General features: G+C 51.5%; 1 protein-coding gene across 1 annotated transcript in view; it reads left to right on the top strand.

The window, feature by feature from the left end:
• The first annotated feature begins 3,682 nt into the window (after positions 1–3,682).
• Positions 3,683–22,451, top strand: part of ISX (intestine specific homeobox) — a 28,232-nt gene continuing 9,463 nt past the window's right edge. Inside the window, 3 exon segments of the mRNA XM_047066407.1 lie at positions 3,683–3,689; positions 11,880–11,906; positions 11,909–12,106. Of these exon segments, the coding sequence (XP_046922363.1) occupies positions 3,683–3,689; positions 11,880–11,906; positions 11,909–12,106 (232 nt within the window).

The raw sequence follows: 22,451 nt of genomic DNA on the forward strand, positions 1-22,451 counted from the left end.
AACGCCCCCACCCCCACGCCGGGAAGCGGGACTGGAGGCGCCCCATCCTCTCGGGCTGGGCTGCCACCGTCTGTCTGTCGCAACATGTCTCCTCACGATCTTCGCCAAGACTTCACACCTTCCCCTGGTTTTCGTGCTGCCGCCACGGGCAGTTTTTTCTCTGCCTCCGCTGAGGTCCCTCAGGGTTCAACACCTTGGGTTTGAAGTTCACCGATGTAGCAAAAACCCTGTGGCTACGTTTTATCCAGGATCTGTGCTTGTCGGAGCAGGAACGCGTTGCCTCCACAACGGTAACCTCTTCTTGTTCAGGTCAAGGGCCTAGTTCGCGGTCGGCTTGGAAAACGCCAGCGAGGCCGTCAGGAGACCAGGCGCCGGTCCGTCGCGATACTTATCGGTCGTTTGAGGGGGACAGACAGGTTGTCCCGCTCCTCATACCGGGGTTCGTTCGCATCCCGGCCCCATCCTGGAAGCGGTTGGAAGAGACTTCTCTGAAGACCGGCAACCCGGCACGAACTTCCAAGGAGGAAAGGGATCAAGAAGCCAGGGCAGGGGAGAGGAGGCCCGGCGCTCTCTGACATCCAGGAAGCCAAGTGAGTTTCTTCACCTCCGGCCCTGGAGCCGCAGAGAAGTCAGAAACACAACCACCTGCACGTGGTCAGGACGACACTGAGTGGAAACCGGGGAGAACACTACCTAGTTGCCGGGCGCCTGGGGGGCTCAGTCGGTTGAGCGGCCGACTTCGGCTCAGGTCACGATCTCGCGGTGTGTGGGTTCGAGCCCCGCGTCGGGCTCTGTGCTGACGGCTCGGAGCCTGGAGCCCGTTTCCGGTTCTGTGCCTCCCTCTCTCTCTGCCTCTCCCCCACTTGTGCTCTGTCTCTCAAAACCAAATAAACGTTTTGTTTTGTTTTGTTTTGTTTTTAAAGAGAAACGAAAACTACCCAGTTTCCTCAAGGGGAGTTGTTCGGGCTTGGTGGTCTGAGAAGAATTTCACTGTGGGTTCTCGTAAGAAAACATCACGTGAGCCTCAACAAGAGCCAATTCCTCAGGGGAGTTCTGGGGAAAACTGTCCATCTCTTTGGGGATGTGACGTTGACAGCAGACAGTTTGAAGTCACAGGCTGCATAAGAACCGGTCTGTGGCACAGACATTTGCTACCTGCTGAAGGAAGACCTAAGTGCGTTAATAATCCAGTGAACCAGCCTCTTCGTGAAGAGAAGCTAAACGAACTCCTGAGGAAACATCGGTGGGAATACTTGTGGAAAGTATGTGGGAATACCTGAGGGAGTACCTACAGGAACGCCTGTAAGAATACCTGTGGGAATACCTGTGGGGACACCTGTGGGAATACCTGTGAGGAGACCTGTGAGCATACCTGTGGGAATATCTGTTGGAATATCTGTGAGCATACCTGTGGGAATACCTGTGAGCATACCTGTGGGAATACCTGTGAGGATACCTGTGAGGATACCTGTGGGAATACCTGTGAGGATACCTATGAGGATACCTGTGGGAATACTTGTGGGGATACCTGTGGGAATACGTATGAGGAGACCTGTGAGAATACCTGTTGGAATATCTGTTGGAATATCTGTGAGCATACCTGTGAGCATACCTGTGAGAATACCTGTGGGAATACCTGTGGGGACACCTGTGGGAATATCTGTTTGAATATCTGTGAGCATACCTGTGAGGATACCTGTGTGAATACCTGTGAGGATACCTATGAGGATACCTGTGGGAATATCTGTGAGTATACCTGTGGGAATACGTATGAGGAGGCCTGTGAGCATACCTGTGGGAATATCTGTTGGAATATCTGTGAGCATACCTGTGGGAATACCTGTGAGGATACCTGTGAGAATACCTGTGAGGATACCTGTGGGGATACCTGTGGGAATACCTATGAGGAGACCTGTGAGAATACCTGTGGGAATATCTGTTGGAATATCTGTGAGAATACCTGTGGGAATACCTGTGAGAATACCTGTGAGAATATCGGTTGGAATATCTGTGAGAATGCCTGTGGGAATACCTGTGAGGATACCTGTGAGAATACCTGTGGGAATATCGGTTGGAATGCCTGTGAGCATATCTGTGAGGATACCTGTGAGAATATCTGTGGGAATACCTATGAGGAGACCTTTGGGAATATCTGTGAGCATACCTGTGAGGATACCTGTGAGAATACCTGTGGGAATATCTGTGGGAATACCTGTGAGGATACCTGTGAGCATACCTGTGGGAATACCTGTGGGAACAGCTGAGGGAATGCCTGTGGGAATAATGTCGTAGTCCATCAAGCTAAGCCATAATTATTTTAGTTTAAAAGTTTTTCAAAGTACATTTTACAAATCTCCCAGGAAGGCCTTAGAAAAAAACCCCAATTCTGAACCCCAGACACCTAATGTTAAGCAAATACCACCTCCTGGTGAGTCCCCCAAATGGCTCAGTAGGAAAATGTAGCCCTGAGTGACTGAATGAGTAAATGCAATTCACAGGTTGTTGAATAAAAGCCAACTCAATGTTGGAGGACATCTGCCAAAAATGACAATTGGGGGTTGGAGCAGTTCATTCTGAGCCATTTTTTCCTGACAGTAATGAGGCCATTCCTGATTCGTGACAATAAAACCGAGTCATCTGCATAGAAAAGACTTTTAACTTTCTGTTCCTCATAGCAAAGGGCAATTCATTCAGCTCATCCAAAAATTCTTTCAAGCCATAAACTACCTGTTAAAGGGTGAGATTGTAACCGATCCTACCCTAAAGACAAGGGATCAGAGTGTGTGACTCTCATGCTGTTCTGGAAATTGAGGTCTGGTTCATGGGGACACAGTTCCCCCTAGGCCATCCCTCACCCTGCTCTAAGGTGCGGGTTCTGTAGAAGTGCCGGTGGCAGGATGGGGATTAATATTGAGTGTCTGGAGTCTAGCCCATAATTGGTTTCCCTCCACATAATTAGTTTCCCTCCACTGAGTCAAAGGCCAAAATCAGTCATTGCTGTTGCAATTTTTATATTGTTCCTGACAAATTTTTGCACAAGTAGCATAAAAAGGTCAAGAGTGTGGAATAAATGTGCTGAAAACCCAAGGGCTTCCTCCTACAAAATATCAGCCCGAGAAACCCAGACTTGCAATTTATAAAAGAAGAAATCGACAGATGGTTAAGTTGGAATATCAGGTAAACCAATCAGTCAATCATTTGAGGGGAAACACAGGATGGACCTTTACAAAGTAGAATAATCTACCCTTTGGGTCCATCCAGACAAGCCACATGCGTAGAATTAAGGAAAGCAGCAACCCGGCTATTGAATGCTTGAAATGTGGTGAGTCCCAAACTGAGATGAGCCACAAGTATCAAATACACGAACTTAGCACCAAAAAAAAAAATGTAGGTGGCGCCTGGGTGGCGCAGTCGGTTAAGCGTCCGACTTCAGCCAGGTCACGATCTCGCGGTCCGTGAGTTCGAGCCCCGCGTCAGGCTCTGGCCTGATGGCTCAGAGCCTGGAGCCTGCTTCCTATTCTGTGTCTCCCTCTCTCTCTGCCCCTCCCCCGTTCATGCTCTGTCTCTCTCTGTCCCAAAAATAAATAAAAAACGTTGAAAAAAAATTTTTTTTAATAAAAAAAAAATGTAAAATATCTCAGAAATAATGGTATCTGATTACATGTTGAAATAATACGTGAATATGTTGGGTGAGTAAAATATGCTGTGAAAAGTAATGCTATTATATGTGACTACTAGAGAATTTTAAATCACTTGCATGCACACTGTGGTAGACATCTCCAGGGTGGCCCCCAATATGCCCTTCCTTCTGGTGTTCACACCCTTGTGTGGTCCCTTCCCATATTGTATGAGGATTGATCTGTGTGCCCAACAGAATAGGTCAGGAGTAATGGCATGTCATTCCAAAGTTAGGTTACAAAAGACCCTGTGATTTTTGCTTTGGTCTCTTCCTTGATGCCAATCTCTCTCTTCTCTCTCTCTCACTCTCTCTCTCTCTGTCTCTCTCCACTAATTCCAGAGGAATTTACCTTCTATGTTGTAAGCAGCCGCATCTAGTGAGTAACTAAGGCCTGCAGCCAACATCCATGGAGGTGAACCACCTTGGAAGCAGGTCCTCCGGCCATAGTCCAACCTTCAGATGGACCGCAGCCCAACCCACATCTTGCCTACAGCCATGTGACAGACCCTAAGCCAGAATCACCCAGCTAAGCCATCCCTGGGTTCCTGATCCTCAGAAACTGTGTGGCATAATAAATATTAAGTCTCATGTAATTTATTATACAGCAATAGATAGCTAACACATGCATTATATCTCTATGGAACAGCACTAATCTCAAACAAAACAAAGCAATAACAACAAAAATAACAGTAAGTCTCGGGGCGCCTGGGTGGCGCAGTCGGTTAAGCGTCCGACTTCAGCCAGGTCATGATCTCACGGTCCGGGAGTTCGAGCCCCACGTCGGGCTCTGGGCTGATGGCTCAGAGCCTGGAGCCTGTTTCCAATTCTGTGTCTCCCTCTCTCTCTGCCCCTCCCCCGTTCATGCTCTCTCTCTGTCCCCAAAATAAATAAACGTTGAAAAAAAAATTAAAAAAAAAAATAGTAAGTCTGTAGAGCAGAGGTGCCTAACCTGGCTGCACGTTAGGATCACCTGGAGAACTTGTTAACCTTCCCAATGCCCCAGGCTCACCCCAAAACAACTGAATCAGGGCCTCTAGGGTTAGAGCCTAGGCCCTGGTATTTCCTAAAAGTTGCCCAGGTGATGTTAGAGTGCAGCCAGTGTTGAGACCACCGCTCTGAGGAAATGTTTCTCCAAAGTCATGGTGCTTAATTCTGCATCTCACCCAGGCCTCGGCCACTCCCATCAGAGTCCCTGAGAGCTGTTAGAAATGCCAGGTCCCAGGTCCCAACCCAGGTATCCTGAATCAGAGTCTGCATTTCAATAAGCCCCCCAGGGAACTGGATGCACACTGCAGTTTGAGAAACTCTGATATAGGGCATTGGTTCAGAACTGGTGTTCAGAAACCTCACAGGAGTCAGCAGTGTGAACCTGACCTCCCATAAGCTTTTACTCAGCCTGAAGTTGTACCTACACTCCCTCACTAAGGGATTCAGACATAACTGGTGTGGGCAGGGCTCAGCCAGGGAGAGTTTTGTGAAAGGTCCTCCCCACGGGATCCTAAGCTGTGGCCGAGGTTGAGAGGCACTGCCCGAGGTGGTGACACAGGAGGTGCCCTTAGCTGCCTCTCGATCTGTCTTTCCCGGGCTCTTCCCATCCTCTGTACTGTCACCATGCCAATGGGAGTCAGGAGTTTCAATGTATTGTTTCCATTCAACACGAAGCACATGCAAGCCAGCTGCCCAGTCTAGAACTTACCTGCAGACACAGCAATTTCTTCCAACCTTAGAGAGAGAACTTGCTATGTGGGTCTTACCTGGAATCCATGCGTATATCTCAGCCCCGTGCTTTCCCAGGGGAGGGAGTTCCAAGAGTGCTGCGCAATGATCAGCCGTGCTCACCTGCATCACATCCATGAGAACTATCCCCACACGATGCCTCACTTCCGTACAGCGAGATCCAAACTTCATAATAGTGATTGTGGTTGTCCCCAGAGCCCCTCTCCACACATCAGCTCACTCCCCTGGCCACAGTTTAAGAATCGTATTATTTCTTAGCCCATTTGCTTTCTTGTTGCTTACTTACAGTCTTGATCAAACCAAGAACTACAACAACAAAATCCACATTTACCCAAGTCAAAATGAGCCAACAAAGCCAATTTTAATTTGCCAACAACCCATTGACAAGGGATGAGAAGGTACACCCAAGGCATCTCTTGGTGTTTCAAGAGATTCTCAAAAAAGCAATTTCCACGAATGAGAAAGTCCCACTCCGCCCTAGGCAATACCCCCCATCCTTTGAGGTACAACCGTGAGCTCTAATAGCCTTGGGCACAGCAATGCCCATGGTTGATGTGGGAGGAATATTATCACTTTGTCCCTGCCTGAAAATCACCTTCCTAAACATAGTAATAAACAAGACAAGCTAACTGTAATACAATTTACAGTAATTATTTTATCTACTTGTCTGCTTGCTAATGGCATCTCCTCTCTGATCTATAACCCTATCAAGTAGGGGTTCGTCTTAATATATTTCTCCTACTTAACCTCGTATCTGATGCACAGTAGGCACCAAATGAATTCTTGCTGAATGAAGGATTGATTGAAAAAAATTCCCCAGATCCATGCCATGCACTAACACCCAGAAATACGAGACTCTACATCCATTGATGGATTGCTCTCTTGCTGATACAGCCATCCATAAGGACATATGCTCTAAATATAGGAAGTCGTCACATATAGAGCACACTGATTCTAGAGCAGTTTGAGCAGGACCCTGCAAGCCCTATACCAACCCTGGTTATTCTGGTTTTCAGAGTTTATGATGACTGGCTTTAAATATGTGATTTAAATGAAGGATTTGACCCAAAGTCCATCCAAGCAGACTGCATATATCTGACAGTGGACACGTGACTTGACAATGGACATGTGATTTGACTTTATGCCAGGTCCAGCTTCACTGGTTGCCAAATCCCCAAGGGAGAGGGTTCTGTGGTTTTTCCTGAGTGCTAGGTGTTACCTTCCCAATTGTAGGTTCCTCTAGGATCTGCCCAGGCTGCCTGAAGGACAAGTTCTCATTCCCAAGCAAGGGGGTCTAAGTACCATGGGTGGGCTTTGAGTGCCCTCAACAGAACCAGGGTGAAAAAGAATCAAACATGAGCTCAGAATGGCAGATGGAGGCATCTCAGTCCTCCCAGGAGTCCATGGCAAAAGCAATTTTCAAGGGAAAATAGTGCAAGGATGGGGGTGGGGCAGGGCATCCGCTGAGTACTCCCAATCCTCTCACCAGAGCATCCGCATGACAGACGACCTTCATGTCATTGTCCCTGATCACTCAGCCCTTATAAACCTAGCCCACAGAACAAGGGCCCTCTTCTGCTCAGGAGGCTAGCACCACAGAATCCCAAATACACAAAGGGCTAGACCCAGAAAAATTGCTCTGGAGGGAAGTTAGGGCAGAAGCCTCTAGGACCTGAAATCTCTCAAGTGCCAACCCACTGAGGTCTCCATAGAGTTGCTTCTTTCAGAGTTCCCTCTAAAAACTCAGAATTTTAGAGGCACCTGGGTGGCTCAGTAGGTTAAGCCTCTGACTCTTGATGTCAGCTCAGGTCACCGTCTCGCAGTGCGTGGAAACAACTAGTGCATCAGGCTCTGCGCTGACAGTGCGAAGCCTGCTTGGGATTCTGTCTCCCTCTCTCTGCCTCTCCCTCCCCTCTCAAGACAAATAAACTTTAAAAAAATAATAAAATAAAAAATAAAAACTCAAAATTTTAAAATAACTCCAGGAGGTAGTGGAGAGTGGCAGAAAGAGGTTGGGTTTGGGTGACAGAAAGGTTAGGTCCAAGCCGTGACTCTGCCGCTTGCTAGCAACTAACAGAGAGACCTTGAGTGAGTCACTTCCCTCTCCCTTCGAATCACGACTCTCCTCCCCACGGAGACTGTGAGCAACAGAGGCGGTAATGCAGTGATGACTCTGGAAAGGGTCCCGCTGTCCCCCCGTGAGACATGTCAGAGCCGTCCAAAGATGGGGGACACTCGGAGACAGTGCTTCCTTCCTTCCGTCCTTCCTCTCTTCCTCCTTTCCCCGAATCACAGTGGGGGCCTTGTCAGTTGCATACCCCTCCTTGCACAACCTCCCATTTGACCCACCCCCCCACTACCAGAAGCAGACCCTGCCAGCCTCTCCCCAGTAGCAGTCACCTGTCTTCCTCCTATCAATCAGACCCCAGTTTTGTCCAGGAACTGAGCTGTTTCCTGACCAGGAAAGGCGGCCCCAGCACAGTCCCAGGAAATGAACCCTGAATAATTTCATCTGTCGGGTCATTTCATTCTTTCTGGCAGTGATTGGTTTACGTGTGGGCATGTGACACAGTCCCGGCCAAGGGGAAATAACGTCTCCTCTCCTCGGAGACTTCTGGGAAAGGCTTTCTTCCATGATAAAAAGAGTGGGGAAAGGCAGGCCCACTTGTGTGGGCCACAAGCCTGGAGTTTCTGGAACCATCCATCTACCAATCATGTGGGGACAAGCATGGAGACAAAAACCAGCTCTTTGGGGAAGACAGAGGAGAAACTGGAAAGTTCCCAGCCCTTGACATTGTTATCATACCTGAATTAGCCCGTCCTGGATCAGTCCTCCAACCTGTGCACACCACCAAGCCAACTAACAAACCCCCTATTGTTTAAGCCTCTCATGTTAGGAATTTGGTTACTTACAGCTGAACTCATCCTGATACTCCCTCCCAGACGCCGACACACTCCGCTTATAATGCATCTCCACTTTATCCCTGGTGTTTGCCTTCACCAGCTCTCCGATTCCTGAGCCATTGCTCACAAGAACACCTATGGTTCCATGTTGTCTTGGGAGCAGGGGGAGGGGGCGCTGAAATTCAAATCCAAGGAAACTAAAGTACCTTCCCTCACCTGGCCACTCGCTAGCTCGCCATCCTGTTTTGTCTTATTTACAACATGAGCATGGATGGAAATGACGTCAGGCATTTAGTTACCATCTCTGTTCTCAAAGTAAGCTCCAGGGGAAGAGGGAGGCTGTCGATTTGGATCCCAACTCTCATTCCGGCACCGCAGTCACGGTCTGGCACGTCAGAGCAGGTGCTTGAAAAATGTTTGATGGATGCATAAATGAACAGATGGCTCCAGCCCACTTTTCCAGCACGTTCTTCCTAAATACCTCTTCAGAAGATGAAATCCTTCTCCCATCAGTGAAACTAGTCATGGCACACCATGCAGGGTCCCTTGATTTGTCTGCGTGTTTTAGAATAGAATAAATGGGGGAGCTCGTGTGCGATGACTCCCCTGCCTGTCTCCTTCCTTCCTCCACGTTACAGCATCCTTTGATCCAAACGGCCACCCAATCTCTGACTCCTCTGAAGTCCTACTAGATCTCCCACCCCCGACCCCCCACCACTTTGAAGTTTGTCTCACTGGTGCATGTCCAGCCATGTTCTTTCCTCCCCCACCCCCAAATGTGAGTCCCTCAGGGCAGAGTCTTTGTCTCGGGCATCTACGTGTCCCTCGTGGGTGGCACACGGGTTTGTGGGATGAACACAGTGTGAATGCCAGGGCTGTGGCTAGCCTTGGGGGCAGTGGGTTGGAAGGAGACCACAGGGGGGCTTCCTTAACCTGCTGGAGAGTGAGGCTTACCCCAGAGAGAGGCAAAATATAAGGGAATCAGACGAGGTGCTAAAAATGACAGGTGTAACTCAGGCAACTTCTCTCTCTGGGACTCGGCTCATCAGTACAATAACAGGCTTGGATCAAATGGTCTCCGGGGATTATGGCAAGGGGAGCAGGGTTTTAGAGCAGGACCGACCTGGGTTTCAACACTGCTTCTGCCGCCTTGCCGCGTAGCCTCACACCCCCACCGCTCCACCTCTCTGGACGCATCTCCTCAGCTCCAAAATGGCATGAATGAAACCCGCTCCATGGGGCTATTGGGTGGATTAAACAAGGCAGTGAGTGCACAGCTTCCAGCTCCTGGCCTCTCCTCCTCTCCTTGCTGCCTCTGCTGCTTTGGCCCCTGATGTGCCCGTCCTCACCCTTGACCAGTTACCGCAAGTGCCCCCACACCTTTCTCTGCCCCAAGTGGAGGGGAACGCCCTCCCAATCAATGACTCCTTCAGCCCGCCAGCGCTGGCCTGACCGCTGTGGGACCCTGGCCTCCTGACCATAAAGGTAGACAGCAGGCATTTTACAGTGCATTCACCAGGCTGGTTCATTTTCCTCCTGGTACAGGGAGAAATCCATTTCCCCATACCACCCCCACCCCCACCCCCGCCCCTTGCATCTAAGCAGGGTCATGTGACTCATTCTGGCCCCAGAGCAGGAGCAGGAGTTACATTAGCCACTCCCACTTCTGACTCACTAACATTCCCTCCCCTTCCAGGGAAAACTTGGAGGGTGGTAGCATGGCCGCCTGGAAGGAGCCCCGGTGACCAACTACATCAGGCTTTGGCATGGCTGAGCAGCGAAGCTCCCAAGATTGTAGGGTTCGCTCACTACAGCATGGGAGCCCGGACCCCCCGACTCCATCGGATAGCCTGACACTCACAAGGGGCACCGCCTCTAAACCAGGATGCATGATCTTTACCCTTCCCCATCTCAGGGCCAGTTCCTCACTCTCCAGACTCCTCCTCTGTAGGAAGTGGGGGGGGGTCAGTCTCCCCTCCCCCCACCCCCTGCAAGAATGTTGGCTTCTAGTGTTCTCAGGCACATTCACAGTCTCTCCTGGGGCATCTGTCCCTCTCATGCAAACTGGCTCCTTGTGCCCAGCATGGCCTTCTAGAGCTCCCCAGTGGAGTACTTAGATCAGACTGTGCCCGGATATCCACCACACCTCCGTGGTCTGGGCCTCAGTCTCCCCACATACACCATAAGAACTCAGAAGCCTCTCCTTCTCTGACATTTGCAAGCCCAGGGAAACACTTCTGACTGGCCCACAGCTGACAGCACCCTGGCCGGGCCTCCAGCCTCCATGTGACCCATAAATTCTCCTAACTGAGCAAACACATTTTATGGGGCCCGGGGACTCTTCCTGGTGGCCCATTCCCATCCTCCCTTGTCCTGCTCCCCAGCATGGCACCTCCCCAGGGCCCTGCTTCCCATCCTTCAGCCACACAACACGCTGCCTCAGGGCCCTCCCCCCAACACCTGCATCACTGCCTCAGGGTCCCCTCCCCCAACACCTGCATCGCCAGGCTTGAGGAGGGTGGAGACTTTCTTCTCTTATCAGCTGTTTTACTGCCCCCTCCTCCCTGGTTACACAGAAATTGGGAGTAGAATTCCCAGGAAGGACAGGTGGGTGCCTTGTCAGCTCCCAGCCAACAGGTTACGGGACAGACAGAAAGTGTTCCCACTGTGCTGTCTCCGGGGACAGGGAAGGGGCATGTAAGTCAGGAAGAAGCAGAAAGGACATCGAAAGGAAGGGAGAGGCACCCTGGGCCAGGAGCCTCTGGAGAGGCTTGCAAAGTGAGGCCAGGGAGGAGTGGAAGGAAGGCCAGAGACCCCTGCACTCAGTCCAGATCCGTCCCAGAGATCCAGCCTGCGGTGGTCAAGACCCCCTTCCTAAGCCTCCACCTGCCAGACAGAAGCACAGATGTGCCAGAAAGCCTATTCTGGAGACCAGAAGCAGCAGAACTAGAAGTCCAAGAGGGTTCCTGGGAACACCTCTCAAGCTGTAGGGTGGCCTGGATCTGAGTTGGCCACCTGGGGCCCAACGGTGGCACTCCAGCCTGCCAGAGGCTGCCCAGAGGAAAGGGCCAGAAGCCAGAGAAAAGGCAAAGGTGGACACATTGCCTCTGGATCTCTGGGAGCTGGCTCCACCTTCCTTCCAGCTTTTTGCTTTACTCCCCAGTGACAGGGACCTCAGGGACCCTGACCCAGCCTGGGGATTTTGAAAGCGACCACCCCAGAGAAGACCTTTTGCAATACAACTGAACCCAGCCTGGCAATGGTGACTCCTTTGACATCAAGCCTGCGGGAGCTCTGGGCCCACGGGCATGGGGTACAGCCTGTTCCAGCTCTCCCAATGTGACCTGCCTCCTTGATCCCAGGGGTGTTTGAAAGGAGCCCGTGGAAGTCCCCATGGAGACAGAATCGTGCTTGGATCATCTGACCTGAGGCGCCCCGTCCTCCACCTCTCCTTGCCCTTTTGATTATTACAGGAGTTTCAGGGGAGGAAGTACGCCACCCTCCACCATTGTCACCCTGGACGCACACAAGGTCCCCTCTGTCCCTCTGCCTCTCACAGAGTGCGCCAAGGCTAGCCCTGTCCTCTGCAGGGTATGGAGAGGAAGAACTCAGGGTGCTGTGGGGCCCCAAAGAAGCTGGGGCTGTCCTTCTCCATCGAGGAGATCTTAAAGAGGCCCACAGAGAAAAGCCATGTGGTCAGGCCGGAAGGGGCAGGTGGACAGGGCACCAGACAAGCGGCAGCTCCAAGCTCCGGGCCGGAGGGGCCCCTGAAGGCCCAGCCCCAGGGTAAGTGTCTTCTGGTCATTTCTTTTCCATTCCCAGGTCCCCAAGAGCCAGCAGGGCTCAGGCAGAGCAAAAGCCGCTCCGTATCAATAGAAGAGAGGACCCCAAAATTCCAAGAGAGGTCAGATGCTGGGCCTTAAATACCCTTCTGCCTCACCAGGACTGAGGTTTTCCAGATGCAGACGCCAAGGAAGGCTCCATTCGTTGCAGGATGCAGGGACGCGGGGCTTGTTCCTGCAAGCAGGCCACAGCTAAGAATGCCAGGTCCCATTTATTTCTACAGCATTTCCGCTGCAGCGGCTGCTGCCCTAGAGTCCCCTCTTTCGTTTCAGTAGAAATGCATGATTGTCATCACTTGACAGGTGAGAAAACTCACCTGTGAAAGGGAAGAGGTGGATGGTGTCTGTCCCTAGGCTACGCAGCCAGTGAGCGGAAGATCTGAGAGCAGGAACCGGTCGGTCGGTCGTGGCTGTGCCCAACACCTGCTCAGTCTGACACGTTGTTCTTTGTAAGCAGAGTTCAGCCTATGTGTCTTTCCGTGGCTGAAGCTTAGCCTGGGATCTGCCCGTCCTGATCACCGTCCCAGGCCAGCGGCCCACCCCAGGGCATGTCCCCCAAACCACAATGACAGGGCAGATCTCAAAGCCCTTCTTGAGAGCTGGTTTGAGGAAGGGCATTGAGGTGGACACATGCACCTGCTGAGGGTCAGGAATGCTCCGGGTCACTCTCCAGCCTACCCTGCTTCGTGACCTCAGGAAAGTCCCTTCCACTCTGGCCTCAGCCTTACCCTCCAGAAACCGGTTGAGTGAGGCAAGAGAGGGAGCCAGGGATGTCACAAGGGTCTGCTGGAGCCTGGTAGTTGGTGACACTGGAGTATCTCACTCACGAGCTTCCCAGTTCTTTCCCCTTTCTACCCTCTTAATCCAAGGAAAGGCCCAAAGGGCAGCTCAGAGGAGCCCACGGTGCCTTTTCCTACCATCACCGAGCCCTGCTGTCTCACCCAAGTTCAGCCTCCCAAAAGGGGCTTGTGCTCAACCTCAGGCAAGGAGAAGACCCTGGAGGGCTGCCCATCCCTGGGGAAGCTGGCGGGTTTCCCCGGAGCTGAGTCAATCAATAGGAGAGAGTCCCCAGCGTCCTTTCCGGAAGCTCACTAAAATCTTCCAGTGAACTGAATGAGCATTAGAAACAGTTCTGGGACTCTAACCTGAGTCTGGCTTGCTGCAGCCACATAAAATCCACCACTGCCCTCTCTGTCCTAATGAGAGGAAAAGACAGGTGGGGGAGGGGAGAGAGGGAGGAGAGGCCAGATCCCCCCTCCCAGAGCAGCTTCCCTCCCCCTGGCCTGATAATGGCTGATGGCAAAAAGGGACCCACTCCTTCTAAACCTCCCCTTGAAGATGCCGGCATGTCCCATGTCAGCTATCCTGTTGGACCCAGAGCAGACCCTCTAGTAAGGGTTTGCCAAGATAGCAGTCGTCACAAGGGTAGTGCCCTATGGCCCTCATGGCACTCCCCTCCCTGTCCCCCATGGAATTGCCACAGTTGTGAGGCCCACCTTACAGATGATAGAACGATGAAGAGAAGTCACCTGCACAAGTGACCTGATTAGTTAGCAACAGAATTGAACCCTGGTGGCCTGAGACCATCCAGTCTAGATCATTCCTGAACGTGGCTTAAATCTATACATCTCGTGCTACACTGGCATCAAGCATCTCCAAAAGACTAGAGAAGGTCCCGCTGGTGGTTTTGGAAATGAGTTTGAGGACTACACAGACCGAGATTATTTACGTCAAGAGTTCTGTAAGGATTCCTACTCGCACCTTCTACTCACAACACAGGATACCGGTCATTCATTTATGGTCATGCTGTGAGGTTTCCTGTTAAAATGGATTTATTTGTGTAGGTAAAACAAAAAGCCTATTTGGGAAAATGTTTGACAAATAATAATACAGACAGGATGCCAACATGTCAGAAACTACAAAAGTAACTTTGAGAAATTGCAAACGAGCTGGAGTCTGAGAGGTTAGGCCAGGAGGATGGGGAGCTGGGACTCCAGGAGTCTGGCCTCCGAGCCCCCGGCTGGTGCTAATTCACAGGAGGACCTCAGGCAAGCTGTTCCCCTTCCTGAGTCTCCATTTCCCCATCTGTAACATGGAAGAGCAGGATTAGAATGTTCTTAAGATCCCTCCCAGCTCCGACGTGTGTGATGACCGATGCCTCCACAAACTGGTCACTAGAAAGCCTCGGTGGTGTCACCTGGGGTCATTTTCTGTGGCAGAAGCTTCCTCCCTGCAGAGGGGAGTGGCGGGGGTGGGGGGTGTCCATGCCAGGCGGGAGCAGGGTAACCGGGCAGGCAAGAGGGCAAATGGCCTCGGCAGCCTCCGCCTCTCCCGCCTTCACAGGGCCCCGTCCCCACCGGGTGCTTGTCGCTGCTGCTAATGCCCCTCCGCCTCTCTGTCCTGCTTTCCCTCCAGCACGCGGGAGCCCTCAGATAATGGAAGGCACCGGAGATGGTGCATCCACGGCCCCCCGCCCCAGTAATAAAAACACAGAAATAAGCTTAACACTTAAAGGGGTTCACAGAGTGACTCATGGACGTGGCCTGGCAAGCATGACCTCTCTGTCCCAAATACCCAGACAGCTTGGAAACATGCAGCACTACAGTCCCAACATCCCCAGACTCTGCCTCTGGGTCTAGCGTGGTGCCCGGGAATCTGCATTCTTTTTTTTTTTAATGCTTTTTTATTTTTGAGAGAGAGAGACAGAGCCTGAGCGGGGGAGGGGCAGAGAGAGACAGAGACACTAAATCTGAAACAGGCTCCGTCCAGGCAGAGCCCGACATGGGGCTCGGACTCGTGAGCCATGAGATCATGACCTGAGCCAAAGTTGGAGGCTCAACTGACTGAGCCACCCAGGCGCCCCCCACCCCCGCCCTTTTTTTTAATGTTTATTTATTTTTTGAGAGACAGGGCGGAGGGGCGGGGCGAGGGGCAGAACAGGAATCTACATTCTAAAGTTTATTTACTTTTTTCAGAGACAGTGTGTGCACATGCCAGTGGGGGAGGGGCAGAGAAAAAAGGAGAGAGAGAATCCCAAGCAGGCTCTGTGCTGTCAGCGCAGAATCTGACGCAGGGCCCGATCCCACGAACTGTGAGATCGTGACCTGAGCTGAAATCAAGAGTAGGACACTCAACTGACCGAGCCACCCAGGTGCCCCGGGAATCCTCATTCTAGCAAGCTCTCCCAAATGACTCTGATGTAGGTGGTCCAAGGACCACTCTTCGAGGAGGCTGAGGCCCAGGGACGCAAAATGGCTTGTTCAAGCTACAAAGCCAAATGTGCAAGCACGGGGCCGGCTCAGACATCCAGGCCGGGGCCAGTGCTCTGCCTCCCGCTCCTCTCATGGCAGCGACCCGCATAAACTCGGGCTCAGACCCTCCCCGGTCTCAAGCCAACTGAAACATCCCGGAGGGTCTCCCTACTTGAAAGAATGCTGAGTCCAGCTGCCTGTTCACTCCGGAGAGAGACAGGCCCCCTGAAGCCCAGGACCCTCCAAAGTCAAGAGGGGCCCAGGCAGCAGGAAACCACTTTGTACTAGAAGCTCAGACTCAGGGAAGAGAGAGGTCATCTATGCCACTGATGACCCTTTGTAGGGAGACTGTGATGCCCCAGAGCAAAGGGAAAAGGAAGGTAAGGAAGAGGCCACCCCAGTGGGTAACCAGTGCCAGGCTTCCGGCCTGGGGTCGGGGAGAAGGGGGACTCAGCTCTCTCCCCATCCAGTCACTCGGTGGCCGACTGCTGAGTGCTTACTCTGGGCCAGGCTGGGGACTGGAGAGTGAACAAGGCCAGCTCGGGTGACCATGCCCCTGCAGCGGGGGTGGGATCCGCAGCTGGAGAGTCCTGGCGACACCCCCTCAGGGCAGCGCTTCTGTGGTGGATCTGGCCGGGGGCAGGTGGAATCCTTGGGATGCAAGGGAACCCTAGAGCAGTGGCCAGCAAAGGGCCACTTGGACTCCGCCCTCACAGCTAAATAGCAATGTGCGAATGAGTGGGTATGTTGGTGTTCCCACACAACTTTATTTATAAAGCCAGGCGGAGGGCCAGATTGGCTGTAGTTTGTCAGACCCAGTCTGTGACATTCAAAGTCCTTTGCAGACTCTGGTGCCTAAGCTCAGCCTCTCCTGCCCTTCCCCCACCCGCTCAGCCTCACCCCCCTCCCTGCTCTCTACCCTCCAGGCACACAATCTTTCCTGCCTTTTAAATGTCTCCAAACCTTGGGGAGCCTGGGTGGCTTAAACTCCCAACTCCTGGCTTCCGGGCTCAGGTGACGATCTCACGATTCACGGGTTCGAGCCCCACATCGGGCTCTGTGCTGACAGCTCGGAGCCTGGAGCCTGCTTCCGATTCTGTGTCTCCTTCTCTCTCTGCCCCTCCCCACTTGCAATCTGCCCCACCCCTCTCTCTCTCAAAAATAAATAAATGTAAAAAAAAAATTTAAATGTTTCCAAACCTTTGCCCTTCAGAAGCCACAGCTCCACAGCTCCTCCTCCGCGTCTACCTCCTTTTCCTCTTCTTTCTGTTCCCCTCCCTGCCCTCTTCCTCGCCAGGTCCTGTTGTAACAAATTGCCATAAAATGAGTGGCTTAAAACAACAGAAACTGATTCTTACAGTGCTGGAGGTCAAAAGTCTGAAGGAGCCCTGGTTTTCCTCTCTCTCTTCTCTCTTCCCTGTTTCCCTCCTCCCTCTCCTCCTCCCCCTCTCCCCACCCCTCCCTGCATCTCCCCCCACCAATGCCTGGAACCCAAGGCAACTGGCAGTGCTCCGCCCCTGGTCCTGGGAATTAGGAATCCTGGCTGGGACTGTGGTCAGCCCTGCGGGTGTCTCATCGCCTCATCGCAGCTCATCATGAGCTGCTCCCAGACAGGTGGACCTAGAGACTCCCATCAGAGCAGACAGCAGCGGGGCAGGAGCCCAGAGCTAAAAGCTTGGATGTCCCCAGGATAAGTGTGGTTTTGGTCTCTCTCTGCCGGAACCCCCCCTCAGTCCCTGCCTCCAGAGCCACAGCCTAACAAGACCCTGGAGACATTCCCATAGGGCACCTGGAGGCTGATTCTAGAATCAAGAACCTGGCTGAATCTTAAACCCCGTGGGAGTTCAAGGAAGAACAAGGCTTGGTCACAGCTTACAGAAAAGCATTGTCTCTCTGGAGCCTACCCCCCCCACCCCCCACCAAAAGCAGACCGGAAGGAAAGGATTTGAGCACAAGTGGTTTATTTGGGACATGCACAGACACCAGCACGGAGGTAGTGAAATAAAACAAGGAAGGGAGGGCGGTGATCAAAGGGTGTGTGATTAAGCCAGTGACCACTGTGGGAAACTGAAGTTTAAATCCTTTAGGAAATGAAGCAAATATACTCCTCAGAGTTATCTGGGCTTTTTAGCTCAGAAATACATATCCTAGCAGTAGGGCATTGATCTGGAGCACAGAAAGGTCTGAGGGATACAAGCAGGGCATTGACAACATTACTATAATAATAGGGCCCAGACTATCAGAGCCAGGAGAAATCAGAGGAGACAGAGGACACAGAAAACATTGGTCATCATTTAAATTTGATTTATCCATCGTATTCCTCATCCGGGCACGCAACAAAGAGCCACCGAAATCGACTGAGTGGCAGGCATATCTATGGCGGCAAAACGAATTATCCCAAAACTCAGTGGCTTCAAATAACAATTAACATGAATTGTCTGACTCAGATTCTGTGGATCGGGAATTTGGGAGTGACTTCACTGAGTAACTCTGGCTCCGGGTCCTTCGTGGGACTGCAGTTAAGATGTTGTGTGGGGCAGTCACCTGAGGGCTGGATCAGAATAAAAGATTGGCTTCCAAGGTAGTTACTCCGTGGCTGGTGAGTTGGTGACCGTTCAGCTGGCTGAGGAGGAGACCTCAGTTTCTCCCCACGCAGGGCTCTCCACGTGCCACTAGAGTGTCCTCACAAGATGGCGGTGGCTTCTCTCAGAGCGGGCAATCCAAAAGGGAGAGAGTCAGGTGGAAGCTGCATCCTTTTATGACCCACCATGAGAAACCTCCTAGCCGCATTCCCACAGCATTCCATTGGCTCTGTGAGTCGTTGAGTTGGGCCACACTCAAGGAGGAAAGAATTCCAAGCGAGAAGCGTCCAAGAATTTGCACACCTACCTTAGCTGGGAGTGGGGACAATGTGGGAACACAACGTTAAGCTCGGCCTCTGCCCTCACGTAGCATCTAGTGTAGCAGGGGCAACAAACAGCCATCCGATAATCACAAGTGAAAGCTCAATGACAACTGTGGTCAAGTGCCAGGGAGAAGGTGACATGGTAGAGGGCCTATGTCAAGAGAGGTTTGGTCTGCCAGCGAGGGCTTCCAGAGGACATCATGGTTGAGCTGCAGTCCGAAGTCTGAGTGGGGGGAAATGTGGATCCCCCCACTCCATGCAGAGAAAACACCAAAGACAGGGACTTGTTCAAGGGAGGCAAGATGAGGTCTGAAAGCAAGAAAGGAGCCAAGCCACACCAGGCCATATGGGGCATGGTGGGAATTCTTATTTTTGCTTTGAATCCGAAAAAGAATGAAGAGGCATTCTAGGGTCTTAGTCAGGAAAAGGTGCAATGACCAATATTCATGAGAACTCTTGGGTTCCAACAGACAAAGACCATCTCAGGTTAGCTGAAACAGAAAAGGAAATGAGTTGCCTTGGAGAACATGAACCAGTCTTCTCAAACCAAGCTATGGGAAGGGCAGGATCATAAGCAGGCATCAGCCATAATGGGAGCCAGAATCAACACCATCAGGTCTCTCCAGCTGCCTCTGTCTGCATGCGGCTCAACTTTCCTCCCTCCAGATGACTCCCAATAACACCAAGGTTTCCATCACCCTCCAGGAACTTCTCTCAAGCTCTCTAAAGTCCCAAGTCCAAGAGCCCCAGAGGAGGGACCTGTTGGCCAAGCCTGAGTGAGATGCCCACTCCCAAACCCGTCAACCACAGCCAGAGGGGGATGTGTGGGGGCCCCGCCGGGAGTCTTCTTCGTGCTGGTCCTCTTCTTCTCTCACACTGTTCCATGCTGGGATGATGGCTTCTGATTTCAGGGTCCTTCTAAGTCTTCTTTGGTATCTTCAGTCTCCAGATACGGAAATGTCAAAGCGTTTGCTTTGTTTGTTTTCCGTTGTTTCATCAAAGGTGTGTCCCTAATGAGGCTCACTTCCCCAGGTGTTCTGCATAACCAGCTGTTAACCTGGCAGTTGTTAAGCCATTTGGGGGCCAGAAACAGCTCTTCCCCCTGTTTACAGGGCTTTGGATACCTCTAATCTAAGCACTCTGCATGCCTGCACTTGGGTTGGCCACAAAGAGAACCGGTAACTTCCTCCTCAATTCCAGGCAGGAAGGAAACTAAATATGGATTCCCCCATCGCCAGGGAACCAGTTCTGTGACACTTCCTGTGTCACACCATGAAACATCCTCCAGATTCATACCCTGTGGTGTCTGTTCCCACAAGTGTAGACTGGAGAGGAATAGGGGCAGGACAGGAGAACACACACGCATACACTCTAAAAGCCCGTGAAATCAGGAAAGCCTGGGTGGCTCAGTGGGTTGAGCATCTGACTCTTGGGCTCTGCTCAGGTCGTAACCTCACAGTTGGTGGGACAGAGCCTTGCATCAAGCCCACATCGGGCTCCATGCACTGACAGTTCAGACCCTGCTGGGGATTCGCTCTCTGCCTCTCCCCTGCTCTCTCTCTCTCTCTCTCTCTCAAAACAAATAAACTTTAAAAATAAAAAAGTGAAATCAGCCCCTGTCCCAGTTCTCTGTGCCCACCCCACCCCAAAGCCCCATGTTTTGGCCTCACCAGACCTACACATGCAGTCATGAGACTCACGTTGTCACAACATAGATAGAGCACGGGAACCTGACAAAGTGTTCCAAGAACACAGAGGAGGGGAATAATGAACTGTGTTTGAGACCCTCCAGGAAGGCTTCAGAGAGGAGGTGTCCTCTGAGGTGGAGCCAGGCAGAGAAGGGGAGAGGACCAGGCACACAGAAGCATGTGCAGGAGCCCTGAGGGATAAAAAGGCATATTCCTTTCGAGCAACAAAGAAATCCAGTGTGGCTGGGCATCTAAAACTCCCGGAGCAGTGGAAGGGATGAGTGAAATGAGGAGACTGAAGGTCAAGTGCACTAAGCCAAGATCTTTGGCCTTTATTTATGCACATCAGCATTTTTAAAACCCGCATTTGGGGGAATTGCAGGCTTCCACAAGGATGCACGGCCGGAGCTGCGGGGGACGAAGGGGAAACTGAGCAAGCTTCACTCCAGGGCCCCCTACACGTCAGTAAGAGAGTTCCACCATTATTTGTTTTGTGGGGCTCCACATACAATTCCCTTTAAACAAAGGGTACACCTGCTATTAAAAAAGAAAAAAAGATATACAAACAAAAAGTGGGAGGAGTGAGTGTGTGTGTGTGTGTGTGTGTACATAGGACACATTATGAAAATGAGGCCGTGCACATGGGAAATAACAATCCTCATTCTGCTGGGAGAGAGCATGAACCCCATCATCCCTGGGGGCAGGTCAGCAAACCCTCTGCCGGTGGGCTTTTCAGTGGTCTTCTTGAAATTGTTTCCCTTAGTGGTTTTTTTATTCTCATCTCTTCCCACGCTGGCTTTATTTTCTGGGCTGTTGTTTATTTATACAAGTAATCCATGTATATTATAGGAAAAAAAGAAGGTTAAAAAATGTAATTATAATTCTACCCTCTCATCATCTAGTATTAACCACCATTAACATTTTGATAGAATGCAATGATAGATGCAATGACAGAAAAACTAAGAGAGATTTTTTGTTCTTACAAATACGGAGGCGGATGGTGCAAGCCAAAAGTGCTCTTACATTTTATTTTTGAAAAAGAGCTGTTGTGTTTCTACAGAGATTCACAACAGACCTTGGAGGAAAGGAAATATTTGATTGATTCGCGCTTTGACGGATGAGTAGGAGTTCACTAGGCAAACGAAGAAGACAGGAATTCCAGGCAGAGGGAGCAGTGAGACGAAGCACCTGGAGACTAAAAGGGCACGGCCAGTGTGTGGAGTCTAGAAATGATCAGGTGGGAGTGAAATCATGGAAATAGGGATTGGGGAGAAAGCAGATGATTCTGGAAAGGGAGAACGTGAAGAGCCTTGAATGACGTGCCAAGGAGTTTGCCTTATATGCTGTGGGCACAAGGGAACTGTAGGAAGTCCACGACCAGACTGGACAGAAAAGACCAGCCCAGGTCTGCCCTGCACCCCTCCCGTCATGTCCACGAGGGGTCTCCAGCTCGCAAGAGAGCTCCAAAGGGTGCCCCGGATCTCCTCTATGCCGCTGCATCCATTGTCTTAGGAAGACAAGGACAGGGCCCATTTCCGGAGACTTCCGGCAGTGGCAAAGCCCCCCAGGGTCTTTAGCTGAGCAGCCAGGGCCAATTAGCAGACCGCAGAGAAGGAGCAATCAGGGGAGGGAGCCGAGCGCAGAGGAACATCGGTTTATAATTAGGTGGCCTAATCACCTGTGTAAATTGTGTATTTCGTATGATCGATGTGCTAAACGGCTCAGGTTTAATTAAGTTCTGCTGACTCGTTCTCTTTGAAGACCCACTGAAGTGTGATTCACAGCGCACACAATTAATAACAGGGAGAGGAGCAACTCAAAAGGAGGAGGCAGTCCCCTCCACCTTCCTCCACCCTCTCCCCACCCACCCCCTGCCCTGCCCCGGTGCCATGGCCAGCCGCAGTGGGTGGGCTACACAGTGGCACCAGACTCCGAGGCATCTCTGCCAAGATGCTGCCAGGGGCTCAAGGATTTTCTCACTCCCAATCCAGTGCTCCTGGGAAAGAGGACCCAGCACCCCCATCATCCTCACTGAGGGGTTGCCCAGGACATCCCAGCCCTTCCTGATGATCAAGAGGTTTATCCAGTACATGGGCCACATCCACACTGAGCTCCTATTTCCAGCTTCCTGTTTAATGAAGTTCCTCCTTTTTAAAAAAAATTTTTTAAGTTTACTTACTTATTTTGAGAGAGACAGAGGCAGTGCGAGTGGGATAGGGACAGAGAGAGAGGGAGACAGAATCCCAAGCAGGCTGTGCACTGTCAGCGCTGAGCCAGATGTGGGACTCGAAGTCAGGAACCGTGAGATCATGACCTGGGCAGAAGTTGGACGCTTAACCAACTAAACCAGGCTGTCTCTTTCTCTCTCTCTCTCTCTCTCTCTCTCTCTCAAGTAAAGACTAAAAATTTTTTTAAATAAATAAATAAAAATAAAATAGCCACATG

The sequence above is a fragment of the Lynx rufus genome, unplaced genomic scaffold, assembly GCF_022079265.1.
Source record: "Lynx rufus isolate CCGP_SWC_20201006 ecotype Redwood Valley unplaced genomic scaffold, mLynRuf1.p SCAF_7, whole genome shotgun sequence".
Taxonomy (NCBI): Eukaryota; Metazoa; Chordata; class Mammalia; order Carnivora; family Felidae; genus Lynx; species Lynx rufus.